The 17,942-nt window shown below is 48.9% G+C and overlaps 1 protein-coding gene across 9 annotated transcripts in view; it reads left to right on the forward strand.

The window, feature by feature from the left end:
- The window catches only part of Hr3 (nuclear hormone receptor 3 ROR-beta), a 137,881-nt gene that overhangs the window by 103,581 nt on the left and 16,358 nt on the right, over positions 1–17,942 (forward strand). For 7 of the 9 annotated variants that reach the window (XM_076813318.1, XM_076813316.1, XM_076813317.1 and 4 more), the window contains one exon: positions 13,015–13,242. In XM_076813318.1, coding sequence (XP_076669433.1) covers positions 13,230–13,242 — 13 coding nt within the window. In that variant the 5' untranslated portion in view covers positions 13,015–13,229. Of the gene's footprint in view, positions 1–5,999; positions 6,117–6,698; positions 6,856–10,539; positions 11,224–13,014; positions 13,243–17,942 lie in introns of those variants that run through there. The other 2 variants (XM_076813314.1, XM_076813313.1) reach the window with 2 other exon arrangements.

Raw genomic sequence — 17,942 nt, forward strand, 5'->3', positions numbered from 1 at the left:
GGGACAACAAACTTCGTCGCGAGTCCCTAAGTGTCATGGAAATAAACATCAACTTCGCGCTGGAGCAATTTGCGCCGAGAGTCGGGGCTTAACGGAGTTTACAGCCGATCGATGCTGTTTCGACATCCTTGCGCCTCGATAATGTCCCTCCCCGTGAAACTGGCCAGAGGGACACGCCATCGTTCCTGCCAGGGCTGTGATTCACCTGGCGGTAAATTTACCCGACAGCTGATCGCCGCGTACATACTCGCACTTTGCTCGCCAGTGGCTCGTCCGTCGCGAATCTCGCGTTGATTTTTAACCATTTACGGCGCAGCCTTCGACCGGTACGTAAAGGGATATCGAGCGACAACGCCGCACAGTGGGCCGGATTTAAAATTTCCCACCTTTCGGGTCTTCCTTTTAGGATATCGGAATGAAATTTACGCCTAAAAGTAGGAAAAAAGTACTCCTTTCTAACGATGCATAATTTAATATCTTTTACATTTATTTATTTATTTATTTATTAATATTTTTAACTTATTTGTGTTGAAAAAAAATTTAATTTTGTTTATTTGGTACCTTATTTAAAGCCCTTTACAGTGGTTTAAGCAAAATGTTTGGGAAGCTTTTCGTTTCCAAGTTATAAGGAAAATTCGAATAATAAAGAAAAGTAGCAACAAATCGGTTTGCTTAAATTAAAGACCAGACTTTTGCGACAAATATTTTCTTTTATTAGTAACTAATAACAACAACCCATTAAAAAATATTTTTATATGCATTAAGGAAAATAGCGACATTTTTCAATTTTGATTAGGAATATCTTCCGAACGCCAAAAAGTTCCACCTTCGGACCAATTGCAATATTTTCAGCACACTCTCCTCTAAATAATGACGTGACGTACCACTGTAAAGGGCTTTAAATAAGGTACCAAATAAACAGAATTAAATTTTTTTATATATCGTTAGAAAGGAATAATTTTTTCCTACTTTTAGGCGTAAATTTCATTCCGATATCTTAAAAGGAAGACCTGAAAGGTGGGAAATTTTAAATCCGGCCCACTGTGCGCCGGCAGACATAGTGCTCTTCCCTCCACCCGTCTCTGTCTCTCTGGGAATAACGCCGAATTACCCTGCAGCGCGAACGCAAAAGTAAAAGGAAAGAAGCTGAAACAGGTTTGCATTGTAAAGAGGCCTTAAAGGTTCCCGTTATGTAACTCGAAGCCCCTCAAACGGAACTTTTCGGAGGATATAAGTTTCCCAGAGGATTTTCTAGGGATCCTGGAAGGCTCATAAAAAATTCCTTGAAGAAGCGCTGAAGTTAATGACGGCTTCTCAAATTCGTTAGCTAACGATCAGTGACGATCAGTGAACCGCTGTTCTGGAGTGAGCTGCGCACCGATAACAATTAACCGATCTGACGTGTCGCGAGAGGAGCTTCAGTCGATCAGGTGTCGAGAAAAGGAAACGTCGAACCGGATCTCCAAATTACATAACTCCAGCGAATCGATCAGCATTACCCGTCGCGTCTTACAAAACTCCATGGATAGGAGCGTGGACTTTCGAACGTAACATCGTCGTCATTGTCGCGGCCACGTACGCGGTACGCGTGTGGCGTACCAACTATTTTCCTCTAAAGCAAATTTTTGCCCGTCGATCTCGAAACTTCTCCAATATCAACCGAACGCTACATCATCTCAGTCCTGCGTTGGCAAACTTGATTCAACCGCTGGCCAAAGACGTCCCGAAACCTTTCACTCTGGACCTCTCGCTCCAAAAACCCTTCGAACCTTGTACATTCCCTCTTCAGCTCAGTGCGAACTCAACCTCTACTCAGCACCAAGTTAAACCCAAGTCTGCACCAGTATCGTTTCCAATCCCACTCTACTTCCCTGCAGTTGCACTTGAGTACCAGGTAAATCAGGCTGCATCGCGGTCTAAACGTGGGTTATCCTATGCGCGACTGGACGCAGTGTCAAGGATTTCAAAGTCGATTTTCTCGAAAATGAACAGCAATATCAAAAAAAGTTATTCTTTCTTCTCGACTTGTAACGAGTAAATACGTCGAGAAAAAGGAATAAAATTTTTCGATATCGCGCTTCATTTTCGAGAAAATTGACTTTGAATTTCTCGACGTTGCGTCTAGGCGCGTATAGGAAAACCTACCTTAATCACTCGGACTTTGCGACACTCCGGGTACCACCAAAACGCAGTCATACTCGCGAATCCATGCCTCGATGTTAACTATCGTACGGCACCCAATAATTGCACACAGACCAGACGACGAATATCTCGCGGGCGCGGAGTACGTGCACGCGCCTTCTCGAGGCTTTTCCTCGCTCCTCCATGCAACATACGTGCATTCTCCAGACGCTCACGACCTCTTATCGAGTACCAAGCGTCGCTTATCGGTTCCAGCTATCGGGCCATTTCATCGTATACATTCCAGCACGGCAACGACGTTGTCGCCGTAGTCGTCGCCGTTGTCGTGGTCGCTGCGAAGCGCTGGAACAGCGCGCGCGAGCGGGAGACATATCGCCGGGGCGATTATTTATTTGCGAAACGTATTTATAGAGTATTACGCGGCGCAGGTTGGCAACCTCGTGCACGGTTATGCAATAAACGAGACAAGGAGCGAAAGGGACACACGGGAGAGGGGGAGGACGACCGAGGGAACGGCTTGAAGTGAGAGGTGGCGATGCCCGACGGTCGCGGGGGCAGAGAGACAATAATACGATGGCGCGCGAGGGGTGGTAGGGGAGAAAGAAGGATGGGGAACAAAGTTTTGAAGAGGGTGGGGGAGAATTGCGACGTGGTGGGGAGAGACGCGCGCGTGTCCGAGAGAAAAGCACGAACCTTTGAAGGAGTTATTTGGATAAGAGGGGCGGAAAATGGGAGGCAGTGGGTAAGAAAGAAGCGCACAGGGTGATTGTAGATATTGGGACGGGATATAGCTCATTTCTACGAGAAGATAATGAAAATTGATAAAAATAACTGTGATACACTTCCAGGCTCGCATTTCTTTTGGAAGATGCACCGACTCGTGCGTAAGATGAAACTGTGTTGTTTTAAGGGGTCATGCTCAGTCAGGAGGCCGAAAAAGGGTGGGCTTTGGAAATTTTTTACTCAAAAGCTATAGCACATTTCTCAAAAAATCTTTTTTCCTTTTAAGGATTGCATCTAGTACCGTGCACCGTAATTTTTTTATTTAAAAATATTTATCAATAACTAGGTTATTGTCCATCACTCGAAGATCTCTCTAAAAAAGAGGCTTCTGCGGTGACCACTGCTGCTCGAAAGTCGATCATCTAAAATAAAAAATTCAAAAGAATTTACTTATTATATTATATTATCTAGTATTTGAACGAAGGATTTTTCGAAATATTGATTTGGGAAAGAATGGCTGATGTTTAAAGTAAAAGTTTAAAATTGTTATCATAAATCGTGTCTGATTTTCGTCAATTAAAAGAAAACTAAGCATCGGATAAAAAAATCCTTCGTTCAAATACTAGATAATATAATATAATAAGTAAATTCTTTTGAATTTTTTATTTTAGAGAATTTTTTTTAGAGAACCTTCGAGTGATGGACAATAACTTAGTTATTGATAAATATTTTTAAATGAAAAAATTACGATGCACGGTACTAGATGCAATCCTTAAAAGGGAAAAAGATTTTTTGAGAAATGTGCTGTAGCTTCTGAGTAAAAAATTTCCAAAGCCCACCCTGTTTTCGGCCTCCTGACTGAGCATGACCCCTTAAGATATGCTGGGAGGAGGAAGGGTTCAAGCATAGTCGCGCACCAAGGGTGAGGTTTCTTTAAAGTATGGATTTGTGCGTGCACGTTGAGGTGAAGGAGAGGGAATGAGGAAGGACGGCGTGGATGCGTGATGATAATGCCGATGGGGAAGTAAGGACGAATGAAGAAACTATAGTTACATCTTTTGTGTCGGTTGGCGCGCAGTTGACATTTGAAAATAGGAGAGCATACAGGTCTTTTGGAATGGTAAACTTGATCATCACCGCACGGACTTCGAAGCATTGATCCGCACGGTAGTGGGCGATGAGAAATGCAATAGCGCACGCAAAAGAACCGAGCGCTGAATCAAAATCCATTGAATGGGCAACGGCGCAGGTTGCATTAAGTGCATTATGCGCGGGACAAAAATGAAAGTGACCTTGACACGAATGCCTAAAGCGTACGGCGATCGTAGAATCGCATTAACGCTGAATATAAATCGAAACCGATTGTTACGCGGCGTGTAGCAATCCTTCCCCAGGATGCAATAGTTCGATTGAAAATTGAAATTGCGAAACGCGAGAAGTTACAGTTCCTGAGTTAGCTGATACTGGCATTCCGTCAGTGTTACGATGCAAAATCTTGTCCATGCAAATGTCTGACCCGGGTCACTGAAAATTACCGCTCTTTAAATAAGCCGACGTAATATCTTCGTGATTGCAAACGTAACACGTTGCTGTGAAGCTGTCGCGTTTAACAAATCACTCGACAAAGATCAACGTCGGAATATATTATTCCCCCGAAAATAAGAGAAGATACTTGAAGCGAAACTACATTCGTGATATTTCACGAGGATGCCCATGAAGCCGCGTATAATTCAATAGAGGCGAAGGCATGCCCGTAAAAGCGGCGCATCTTTATCTCCATCGAATTACACCGGCGATAAAACGCCGTGCGGTGCTCGTTAGTTGGAGAAAGAACTGCTCGTAAAAAGTCCTCTTTGGTATCGGGAGGAATCCCTAATTCCATTATCCCCCGCTTCCGAAATCCAGCAACGGCTTATATAGCCGCGCCGCGGCCACTCAATCAAAGTTGGAGAGCCGTAAACGGCGGGAGTAAACGGAAAACCATCGTGGTTCTTTAATTAGTCGCGGTGGCTGCGGCGACCGTCCCCGAAGACAAACTTTCTGGGACCGCGGTTTCCGAGCATCGGTCGCAGGGAAACACGATACGCACGTGTATTTAGGAGCCGGCTGCCCTTAACGAGCCCGCGCTAATAAAGTTAACGCGCACGGAGATCGGAAAGCGCGCCTTACGCGCTCGTGCGTTTCCGTGGCCGCTCGGAGTTGCGCAGTCGACGATTAGTTGGCTCCTCGGCGCGGCTCGGCGCCGCTCGACTATGCTCGGGCTGCGCGCGTGGTGGGGGTGCGGCAGGAGAGGCGCGGAAGGGAGAGCGAAGGGTGAGGCACTCGGCCATCATCGGCGGAGGCGCGCACAGTTCAGTGACCCGACGCAGAGCGTCATTCGAAGGTGGGGGGCACGGGGAGTTCTGACATATTGTGAGATGCCAACCCGCTAACGCCGGTCCCCGAAAAACACCTCACACTCTCTCTTTCTCACTCTCGCACTCCCTTCTAACGTTTCTTCTCTCTCCTACGCATCTTATCCCCCCCATTTTTCTGTTTCCGTCCTTTTTTTCCCTCTCCCTCCCCCCTCTCATCTATCTGGCTTCGCTTCTTGGGTATCTTTTTTCCCTCGGTTACTACCGCTATTCTCCTCCTCCCCTCTGCCGCTCTATCTCTCTCTCTCTCTCTCTCTCTCACTCACTCTCCCTCACTCCCCCCTCTCTCTATCTCTCTCTCGTTTTTTTTCTATCTCTGTCGTTATATCTTTCCCCCACTTTTCTTTGTTTCTTTCCCCTCCTCCGTGAGTTTTTCCATCCTCGTCGGTTCGCGTTATCTCTCTCTCTTTGTTCGTCTCCTTTCTCTCGGAGTGACTGGCGTTCCGGGCCCGGAGGTTCATCAAACCCCCGAAAATATTCATGCAGCAGACCGTCGCGAGGTTTCCGCGAGTTTTCCTGAACGGTCACGAAGCAGGAAGCGTGATCGCGCGACGACCACAGTGCGACGGGAGGGTTTGGGGCGGGGGGGAGGGGGTGGGCGAAGGAACGCGTACTCCGCGTGTGTTGCGGCTCGCGCGGCCGCGATCGGACCGAGCGTCGTGCACGCGCGTCGCTGCCGGCCGGAGAGGCACCCGAAATCGCCTTGGAGGAAGGAAACGTGGAGGCACCGTGGTGTGGGTGCCTACGTGTGCCCGCGCGTGTACACGCGCCCACGTGTGCGTGAATGCGTGCGTGCATGCGTGCGTGCGCCCGCCAGTGGTCCCGCTCGGCCGACGAGTACGTTCGCCTCCATCGTTTCTCCGGCGCGCTTCCATCAGCATTTTCCTCCTTTGGCCCTCTTCGCTTCTTTCTCCGTCCACTCTCCTTTCTCCCCTTTCTCCGGCCCCCGTGGTCGTTGTTCCAGCACTCGCGTCCTCACCTCACCGCGGGCGCACCGGTTAAGAGCCGACGACCCGCGCCGCGGAATTCGTCGGGCCTCCCGAAACTCCGGGTGTTTTCGCCGCGAGCGTACGGGAGGAAGAGGACGGCGGCGCGCCGTCGACGCGTTGCCGAACACGGGCGGAGCTGGCCCGGTCGTTTCAGCGCGGGCATTTCGTGTGCGTGTGTGTTAAGTGCAGCCAGCAAAGTGATCATCGCGGGCTGGAAAGGCTCCAGGTGGAAAACGCGCGACCTCCTCCTCGGTTCGCCTCTGTGTCTGTGCCCGTGCCTCCGCGTCTCCTCTCTGCGTGCCATTTGCATACGCGCGTGCGTGAGTGCCGCGAGAGCGTGTGCACGCCTGTGCGTGTGCAAGATTTCGCTTCGCACGAGGCGCTTGCGCGGCCGCTGAGCGACGAGGCGCGCGCCCGCGCGCCCACTTTTGGTGTAGGAGTGTCTGTCGCGGTGAAAACGATCGGCTATTTGTGAACGTTGTTCACGGTTTCGGTGCACGAGATGATCGAGGAACGTCTTCCGGTGTTGGAGCAGCTCCGCGTCGGGCGATCCTCGCGGAACAGCGAGCGCTCGACCATCGACCACGGTAAACCGTATCGAAACCTGGCAATACTGGCGCGCTAATAGGCAACGGGTAGAGACACAATCGGCCACTTATCTACGTCATCGACGAATAGATGCCGCGAAGATAGCGAATCCCCCGATTACGCGACACACGCTGCGACAATTGGATATCGCCTCTCGCGGAGGTCGACCGCGGCCGACGCGTCGCGTCGCGCCGTGACGCGCTCCTTGTTTCACTTTGATACATTGCAAGTTTCTCCCGATTGGTATTCCACGCCGTGCCATCGACGTCCGAAGCCACTTGCGTTCCCAATTTTTACGCAGCGAGACGCGAGATCGCGTCTGGCCGTGCTGCATAGTCACTTTCTACTGAATCCTGCGCGACGCGCGCGAAAACTCCGCTACCTCATGATAGAAACGTCGATGCACAGCACAGGAGAGTCTTAATATATCTGTAATTGATTCCTCGTCCCATTGATTTTATTCCAATTAAAGGAACCATTTACTCGGAGATGAAAGGTTACTGTTTCCTCATATTTCATGTACCGCGGAATCGATTATCCCGGAGAATGTTATTCGGTATCGTTCCAGCTGAATGCTGCATTTATTTTTACCGCCAATTTTAATTGAGCCCTCGCAGAGTAGAGACTATCAATGTGGAACAGTATCGACGTAGAAAATCAATTCTGTTTGGTCGATAGCATCAACTACCAGATATCCATCAGACGAGGCACGAAGTTACGCAAAGTTTCAGCTCACTTCGGAACATCGAAACGTAATATTTACCACCCATCATCGTCTCCAATAATTCGTTCGCTCGCAACTCATACGTCGTGGAAATGTAATTTCGAACCCAGCGTCTTTCGCCGAACCGTGCACCGTTCGGCTTTAGTTGCTCGAAAATTTCGTGGGCCAACTATTTCGATCGCTTTAAGAAAGTTATTTGTCTCAAGTTTCATTGGACGCTGGGGGCCACCGAAGTATCCTAAATTAGAAACTTTTAGGGCTTCAAACGTTGATAGATATATGTAACGGGCCTCTTCAAACGTCGCGTTTCATTTATTTCAATCCCCCCGTTTCTCCCTTCCGTCATAAAACCGTATGACCCGGCTGTCTCTCTTTCACTTGAATCCTACGTGCGTGGCTTTCAGGTCCTCTTCCCTCGTATCGAGCTATCTCGAACGGAGGCGGACGGTACAAGGAAGTAGTTCGAATTTCGTTATTTCCGGATGTATTAGTCGCGGCGGGTTGCAGAGCAGACCTCCGCTCCTAAAATCTTCGGGCGACGCGACCGTTTCGAAGAGCCTACGTGACGATGCAGCTTCAGTTTCGAGAGTTCTGGCTACGCCGCCGCGCTCCTTACGCTATTTGCACCTTTCTATTTACCCTCTTCCCCCAGATTTTTCCCCTCTCCCCCCGTCTGTTTCTCTGTCTTTCGAGACGAAGACAAAAGACGAAGCCCTAAGGCAGGTACTCGAGGGAACTTGCGGAGCTATGTGATTAACTGGTTTCGACTTCGCTCGCTCCGCAGGCAGTGGTATCTCCTCGCTGTCCACCTCGATTTATTTATCCTCGCCGTGGAATCTTTTAAAGCGTTCAACTCGAAGACGCTAGTCGATGGGGAACAATGGAACGAACGGGACGGGGGGAACGACAGAGTTTCCAGAGACAGAAAGCGTAATTCAGGCGCTACTTATTAGCAATAATGAGATAAGATAATTCGACGATTAAGTTCCTGGGGATTGTAGGAAGAGATATTCATCATTGATCCCGAAAACTTTCCTCGAACACAGCAACGTTTCTCCTCAATTTCCATGCGACTGGACGTTCATTCTTAAAGAAGTTTCAGCAGCAGCTCGACTGCCGTCAACTTGAATATTTCGTAACGGTTTATCTACTGCCATCGAAGAATCTGACGCTGGACACTCGAAACGGGCTCGAAAACTTCATCTATTGATTTCGATAACTCCGGCCGGTCTAATCTAACAATACCATTCCCCCGGTGATTAATGCCGTTCATAAATCAGATAGATATCGCTCCGAACCCGAAAGTGAAACAATCTCGACGTCCTCCGTGAATCTGTCCACGAGAATCCGATCCTCTGGATAATTTCCTACTAACAGGACCATAAAATCAAAGAAACTCTGCCGCAAAATCAGTGTGCCCGCTACGAGATCGTATCCTACAGCCCTCAGGGCCGAACAATTATACAATCATACTACTGAAAACTACGCTTCCAATCCTCCACCGGCGGGCAGATTCATTGCTGCACAATGAAGCGTTACGCCGCCTAATCTTATCGGTGTACGTGTTATTACTGCTTACCATCACCACAAACAGGAAAGCGGCACAGTAATTGTGTCCCTAATCTCGCCAGGCATTCCCGCGTAACTCTGTCGCTGCCGGCGAGAATCATTTATAATTGGGAAAGGAAGCGTTTCCAGGCATACGATCCTAAGACCTTCTATTTTTTTTTTCATCCTCGAGCCAGGTGGAATACGCTTGGCGAGGTCTCGCCCGCCTATTTCCACTGGCTGGCTGTATCTGGCCCGAGTAGGGAGCGCGCGAAAGCGTGGGCGTCGGGCGGGACAAAGCGCGAAAGCACGTCGCAAAGTGGCTTCGATTTCGGTAGTTCCGGGTATGGTGGCCCCCGGCGTTGCACTCTGCTCGAGGCAACGGCGTGACGCACGTCAAAGATGCGAGCGTGCCGGGTGACTGTACTCTGGGTTCATCGTTCTCGGTTATGTAATGTTCGACCGTATGGTGCAAGCGCCTCGACGCTACTCGTGGCGCTAGAGTTGTCGGACGAGAGAGGCACGATATACAGACACCGGGCCGCACCGAATCCTCCTCGCTCCAATACAGTAGCCTTCTGTCTCTGTAGGATGCACGCACACACGGACGCACCCGGGCGGTGCACACGCCAGCACGCCGCGTTCCTCTCGCTCGGGCAGCCTTGCTCTCTGGTCTCTCTCGTGCTCTCCCGCACCCTCGCATCGCCCCTCTCGCTCTAGCGCCCTCGCAGCGCGATATAGACGCCGCATTACCGAGCTGAGAACGAAAATAGAGGGCAACGGGAGCCACTGCAGCGGCAGCAGCCGCATTTCTTCTCTTTCTTCCCTTTCTCTCGCCCTCTCCTCCGCCCCTGCCAGACTTTTCTTCGTTTTTCCCCTGCCCTCTTTCTCTTGCCGCCGCGACTCTCGTTTCCACGCGGTTTTCCGCCGTTTCACGGCCTCCCTTCGCCCCCACGGTGGATTATTTTGATTAGTAACCGCGCGCTAGATCGTCCATCGAGCTCTACGTGGGGCGGAGAAGTGGAGGTGATCGATGAGCGACGCGGTTTAAGCCTCGGCACGGAATTTGTCGCGTGCTTTCCACGGGGTGACGATACCGTCCGCTCGTCGCGCGGAGCATAAGCCCTGAGATTGATTTAGGGTTGCTTCGTAGGGATTGGGGTGTATTCCTGGTCGAAATCCAGGTTATGGGGTGTATAAATAAGGCTGGCTGGAGAGTTGTCACGGGGGAATTGAAATTAGGGTTCCAGGTCCTAAATTCTTTGTGCAGTTATTACGCGGGATCGTATCCTGCAATGTGTGCAAAGAAGTTCAAGCACAGTACAATACAAGTTTACACGAGTCAGATTTATAGAACGTAGGTGATAATTTAATTGGCAACTGGAGGTTTGAAGATAATTTCCTTTCGCAGCATTGTGAGGGAAGAGTGTCAGTGGTCGCATCGTAAAATACTTGAGAAGCCAGACTCTAAGACAACTGTGCCCATGCATCTCCCTCGAACCAGCGAGAATCAGTTACGTGTCGACACTAATTCCCTTCGACGAGCAATCCTCTTTAGACCGCGGAAGAAAAACTTCCTGCGCCCCCAAAGGACATTCTATCCCGCCTCTTTCGCGGGATATATCGTGCGACGCGCGCAAAGTGGCGCATCCAAGGTGTCTTATTTGAAATACGATCTCGCGATCGATGGGCCCGCGGCTTAATCTCGCTGGATCCTCCACGACCGAGCTGTGAAAACTATTCGAAGTTCTTTTCAACGAAAAACTTAGACTTTTCTCGCCAATCATACGTAAGGCAGAAGTGCTATGTGAATATTTGCACCCAAGTGTTCGACGGATGACTGAAAGGAACAAGGGTTAAAAAAAAAACACCGAAATGTGTTCAAGTATATATTGTTGGTGATTTTTAAATGAAACACACGAGTGTGGAACGTAAATGGAGGGAAGTCTCTCTACATTCGGTGGGTCAAGTTGGGGGGCGGACAGTACCAGCCCTCAGCCAAGGGAAACGACGAGATCGAGGGTGGCGGTGCAGACTCCGAGTCCAGAGAACACCGTCTTGGACGATCGTAGGATCCAAGTTAATTCCATACGAGGTACTCGACGATCCAATAAACTCGATAAATAGAGGAGAGGTGCTATAAAAGGAACACTTTTGTTTAGCGTTCGGACAATGTCTAATAACTTTACAGGAAAGTAAAATACATATAGTGTCCAGCAGTACATGTGTATGAGAGGGACAGCCATGAAACGGGCGTCCCATTTAAGATTATAAGTGAGTTTAATATAAAATAACCTCGAAACAAAGAAAATAATCAATTAAGCTTCTCTGATCTTGATTTCAGAAACCGACACAGAAAATCAACGAAAATTTTTCTTTTACTGCCGAAAAACATCAGCCGCGGATTACTACTTAGGTACTCTGTTGCAAGTGAGCCCGTAGTGAAGTTTACGTCAAATGACTGGGTACTAGTGTTGACATAAACAGGAAAATAACCCGCAAGTGTAATGCGCTTAGAATTTTGGCAATTCGATTTGTCCCATTTTAAACCTGTTCCTTTTATAGCGCCTCCCCTCTACTTTGAATCACGGTGTCGTCAATTTTAACATTATTCTTTACATTTCAATAACGTGAAGGGAGATGGAGTAAATAGCGAACGCTTAAACACGTAGGTACCTGGGAACCACGATTGTTTCAGGAGAAATAAGAATAATAAGAGCTCTGTTATTACAAAGATTTTATCCAGCGCGTGTAATTATGGTATGCAGAAACTGTGTTCTGTTTGCCCTTTTCGAATAGCAACGCAAATATTAGAACGTTAAACCTGCCTGTTTTCTGTGAAACAGAAGAGGGCACCTCGTTAGGGTGATATGATTATATTAACATCCAAAATGCGAGTAAGTTACGCATGGTATTCTTGCCTTTTTGCAAAAATTCTTGCTGTTCTCCTTGAATTTTTTACAGAACAATATTGTGTTACATTTTGCACTTGATATTTCAGAGAGAACTCCTTGGGGTTAGCGAATCGCAATACCTGGAATTTCTTATGTGTCAGAGGAGTGTTCCGATCGAATCGTATTTCTGGTGTACACCGTGCTTCTTTCTAGCCTTGATTTTCCAGCAGCAACGGCGGCAAATTTATCGCCCCGTTATCGCGCCACATTAAAATGATACGAAATCTCTGGTGAGACTCTAATAGGCAGACAGTTCATGATGCATTTAAACGCTGTCACGGTTTCATCGCATTAGAACGCGACGTCTAGCATTGTCGTATAATCGAATAGTTATCCATAAATATACTATAGCGTGACGAAGTTCGTCGGGCCCGGCATAAAGTCCCGGTACGGTGAAACGCCGGGCAACTTGTTCTACCACCTCGGTACCAGCCGCTATCGCGAAATGATGAAATAGTAAACAAATGATCATCTTCGTTAAAACGGACATTGGCCTAATCTAAAAATAACGCTGACTGATATTTTACTATTTGGATCGCCTCCACTTTGTTGCGGTTCATTTTTGTCATTCGGACGAAACGTGTAGAGTAGCTACATAGAATGTACTGTACATAGTATCATATCGAGCAGAAATTTCGTTTAATGGTCATCATTAATACACCTGATACTCTACACTTATTTTTATTATCAGATGTAAGCGGTTGCATATTTTACATATTTTAATCCGAAGCTCATCGTGTAAAAAAGTAGATCTCTTCAAATGAGGGTACCAGATGAGAATAGCCTTAAGCGTTACTATCGACCAACTTGTTGCAATAAAATAATCGAAGGTAGCCAGACTTATGATAGAATCTGCAGCGATAGTACAAGCAACGATCATCTTATGGGTTCGATCCATTGTGCTAACAAACTTCCCTTTTCTCTGCTTGCAGCCCAGATCGAAATAATCCCGTGCAAGGTGTGCGGCGACAAGAGCAGCGGCGTCCATTATGGCGTGATCACCTGCGAGGGCTGCAAAGGCTTCTTCAGGCGGTCCCAGTCGTCGGTCGTCAACTATCAATGTCCACGGAACAAGAATTGCGTGGTCGACCGTGTAAACAGAAACCGGTGCCAGTACTGTCGGTTGCAAAAGTGCCTACGCCTCGGCATGTCCAGAGATGGTGAGTGCATATTACCGATTATCGGAGCCTCCGTATTCTTGTTCCCCTAGGCCGCCAAGGTTGCGAGGGCTTACGTGAAATTAGCATCTAATGAGCAGCATAATCGACGCGATTGAGAAACTACTTGTCTGTGGGCAACTGCCTCGCACACGTCCGATCGATTGCGGATGATTAATTAGTTACCTAGTTACTGGCGATTAGCAGAAAGCAATTCATCTTTGACAAGTTTGGCCCCTACCCTGTACTCAACACGTATATAGAGACTTTCCCCCTTGCGAAGCTTCAGGGAATCTCGGATAACCGCTCCGTCTTTGTTCCCGCAAGCTCATCAATTGAAAGAAACTGTATAATACAATTGCCGCAAGTGTCGCGCTGCTGGGCACACCAGCAGCGCACCGACTCACCAGCTCCGATGCGAAAAAAACAGTCTCTTTGTTTCGAGCATTATCGCGCGTTTAGTTAGCGAGCATGTAAGCCAAAGTACGGCTCACTGGCGATCAACGTGTCCCATGAACGAGTGCGCTCGGAAAATGAAACGAGGGCTTTTGCTCCTCGGAAAAGATCAATGCTCGAGCAGGAAGAAAAAACGCGATGGGCACGCGGCAGCGGGGATGGTTGGAGGTGTGTCGCGTGGAGGACGGTCGTTTCGCGTGATGAATTTTGCAAATTTCCAGCGTACGGATTGCCATGACTACGTGTCACTCGTAAACAGTCGATTCGGAGCGGTTTCGCGCGGCAAATCAGATACACGGGGATAGCGACGGCCACGCGTGCCGCTCGGGGTGCACGACCCTTTATCGGAGGCTGTCCAGCCCTCCTCTCTCGACCCGTGCCCCCTCTCCCTCCCGACACCCCCGCACGCTGTCACTCTTTCTCTCTCCTCTCGATACGGCTAGACCTCTTACCGCGTTTGCTACACCTTATCTGGCCGAGCTTACAGCCTGTCTTAGACACGTTAGCGACATTCGTGCGCAAGCATCCAGGCCTGCTTTCTCAACGAGGCTCTGGCAGGTAGTTTTTCGTCGTCCACGCACTGGTTAATGCATATTTCTGATGCAGACGTTGGATGAAGATGGGATTGCTGTTGTTACAGATGGTGGAAGGATAGTGAATGCCATGGTGGAGTTAGAATTGTAAAGGTCCGAATCCACGATGAGTTTTTGCAGGAGACTTTTCTATCGAGCCGCAAAAATCTCAGAAATAACTGAATGTAAAAAATAATGGAAATAGTCGCGAGAGATGAGATTTTTGAAAATATATCGCGAGACTTGTCTCATGAGAGCCTTACTTCATGAAAGTATTGACAAAATAATGAAAAAATAATTTAAAAAAAGTCTCATGAGATTAAAGTTTCATGTGAGACACGATATTTGTATCTTATCCTGGATTTGCACGTTAATAGAATCAGTCTACAGTTCTGTTATCTGCACTTAACATTCTCGGGTGGAAATTCAGCAACTTCAATTTCCTGAAAATATAGCTACCACTCAGGGCCTTTTAAACGCGTCAAAGATTTTGAGGCTCCTTTATACGGGGTGATCATTTCAATGTACGATTTCTTCGACAATTTCTGATCATTTGACTAATTCTAGAAAGTGTTTCTAACAAAAGTTCGCTTTTAGAATTCCTTTTTCCTGTTGCTCTAAGCATGTACTTAGTTTGCTTATTGGTTAAACCGGCACTGCTACCAGTACAGAGTAGGACACAATCTACTGAATTGGACGCGGCGCGTTGGAAAAGGGAACATGCTGTTCGGCGATCAGAGAAATTGAACATTATCTTTGCAGATCGCTGTCAAATTGTCAGAAGTCCATTATTACGTTTACTTCTGTGTGTTCACGAACAACCTTCGCCAAGCTACTTTGTACACGCGATTGTGAATGAAAGGGGTGATTGTCTTTGAAGTGTCCGGAACATGTCGAGGAACGTGCCACGTACGTACAGTTGGTGTATCCATCGGAGTGTCCCAGGGTCTGTTCGTTTTCGTGAGCGGCTGTAAACTTTTTTAACGAACACTCGGCTGCTTTTCACGTTCCTGTCCGTCAGATAAAAAGCCGCGTTTGATAAGTAGCAGCCGAAAGGCAGGACGTTGCGGTCGGTTCTGAATGTAACCACGACTGTGTTTGATACGTGGAAACGAGTTTTGTTGACGATGCAACGAGCGCCGAATCGCTTTCTCTAAATTAGACCGCCACTGTAGGGAACAGTAGTCGGAGCAATTGATTCCGTTTATACCGTAGAACGAGAGATTACAACCCGGTGTAGCTCGCGACGCGTGTTAAGTTCGTCGAGTGTAGAATCGAAGGTGGAGAATGGATCCGATCGATCTGCTGGACGAGGTTGCGAAATATCCTAATTGCGAAGACAGCTTTTCCGATAATTGTCTGCCTCCTCGCGAACCCATCCTTTGCAAGCGCTCGATAAGGATCCAGTCCTCTCCTTGTCCGCATCTGATGCTACTCATCCAAGCACTTCCTCCTCTACTCGACGGTTTAAAATAACATTTATCGTTCAAGTGATCTGGAAGCTCTACTGGTTGTTAACTAGGCATCCGACTGCGCCCATCGAATTAGCGGACACGTTCTCGAGATATTTTCTAGGGAACTCTTATTCTCGCATTCCAGCATCAATCGCATCGCGATTTATTTTTAAATCAGACGAAATCAGAGTTTCCTTTAGTCCGAGCACGGACTGTAGCGGGGACAACGCAGCGCGCCTTCTTACCGAGATCATTGACATCGAATCGATTAACGAGTCCGTGAGAAGTGGATATCGGTTGTCAAATCATCCGTAGCACTCGCTCCACTCTTAAGACCAGTGGAGGTGCAGTTCCGTTCTGCAATCCTTCTTTCGATCAAACCCGAGCTCCCCGATTCCAAAGTCGACTTTCCCACGCAGCTCCCTACCCCACGATCTCCAAATGTAAAAATACTCCGAAAATCCAAGTGTCTAACATCTCGCGGAGGAAACTCAGCTGCGAGGTCATTGACGCGTGTCTCTTTCAATTTCAACGTCGCGCATAGGGACAGAATTTCTGGGAAACCCATCATCCAACAGTGGGGTGATCAAGACCTACGCGCGCACTTTTGGAAGGGAACCGAACATCGGTTAAAATCTAAGTGACTCTCCAGCGGCACAACGACAGGCCACTCTAACTTCACCCACGAGAACCCAAATTAGAACCCAGCTGAACGGTACCTGCCTTTAGTCGCGGGATCGTCAGCGAATCCATACCTGAAATTCCAGAACCTATCCCCTAATTCCCTCTTGAAGCGCCCCACCCTTCGGGGCGACCCAAGCGTCAGGCTCTCCGTCATCAAACGCAATCACGCATCCCCTATAAGAGGCGCCCACCGCGGAGCCGCGGAAGCGCGTTTCAATCTCACCGAATCTCGACCGGCCCGGTTGCGAGCAGGCCAACACGCGCGCTGCTCGCAGCGTATGCACGCCGATTGCATCGCGTACACCCAGCGGGAGGGGGTGTGGAGCGTCGATCGCTCGAGCAAGAGAGAAGATGGTCGGGCGAGGACGAGAGAAGCGGGGAAAAAGGGAGAGACGCGCGCGACGTCAGCTGCCAGCTGAACCGCTATCGGGATCGCGCGAGTATGTGCTGCACGGAGGCGAACGAGAGAGAAGCCATCGGGCCGAACGAAGAGGTAGAAGCGGAGGGTGATCGACCGAACGTGGCTGACGGGCGACGAAGAGGTCGGAGGACCGTCGAGAATCAACGGACAGAGACGGCCGACTACAAGGGTGGGAGGGTGTGAGAGAGATAGAGCGAGAGAGAGAGAGAGAGAGAACGGGAGAGAGGGGGGGGGGTAGGAAAGAGAGACGACAACAGGAAGAGTACTCGCGCGAGCACACCACCGGTAGCACACGATGCACAATCTGGCGAGCGTGTGCGAGCGAGTAATGCGCGCTCCGCCCAGACGACGGACCCGACTCCTTATCAACGGGCGTGGATACTCCGAGACGGCCGCCGGGTCGTGAGAAAATACCAGATTATCGATGCCGGATCTACGAGGAGAGGATTTGCTTCGCGATACGATCGAGAGGCTTCTGTGTTACGCTTGGGAGGGTGGTCGGGATCTGGACCACCGTTTTTCTCGGGGAATTGGTGTTGAGTAGTTTAGGGAGTAGTTAAGATGGACGAAGACGGAGATAGTACAATAATTCTTTAGTGGAGAGACTCAGGGTGTCCGGTTATTGGGGGATCGTTAGAATTCTGAGAAGTTGTGAAACGAAATGGAAGCAGTGGTCGCTGAGGCTCAATTCGTGAACCAATTCGTCTTTGAGCCACCCTCGCTTTGGCGTCAAGCATTCCCCCCCCTGAAGTCGCTCGAATTACCCAGCATGATCCGTGAAGAGTATCTGGACCAGATTAGTCAAACTTGCCTGTAGCAGCGGAGGAGATTTTCAGAGCAACCGGAGCTCTCGTTCGCAATGTCTCGTTGAGAGGGGAGGGGAAGGGGAGGCGTGTTGCGGGCGAACTGGCGAATGAACTTGAGAAACTGGAGAACACGGAAGAAAAAGGAAGAGACAAACGATCGAGGTTCTAGCGGTTGTTGAACGCTCGCGTGACGTATGCAGTCTGTTGAGAGCGAAGCGCGCCTGTATGCGCCCGCGAGTGTGATTGCGGTGCAGTGACGTCACTCGAATGGGTGGGTGCATCTGAGCCGGGCGATAACGACGACGAGGCC

This window comes from Andrena cerasifolii, chromosome 5, assembly GCF_050908995.1.
Source record: "Andrena cerasifolii isolate SP2316 chromosome 5, iyAndCera1_principal, whole genome shotgun sequence".
Classification (NCBI taxonomy): Eukaryota; Metazoa; Arthropoda; class Insecta; order Hymenoptera; family Andrenidae; genus Andrena; species Andrena cerasifolii.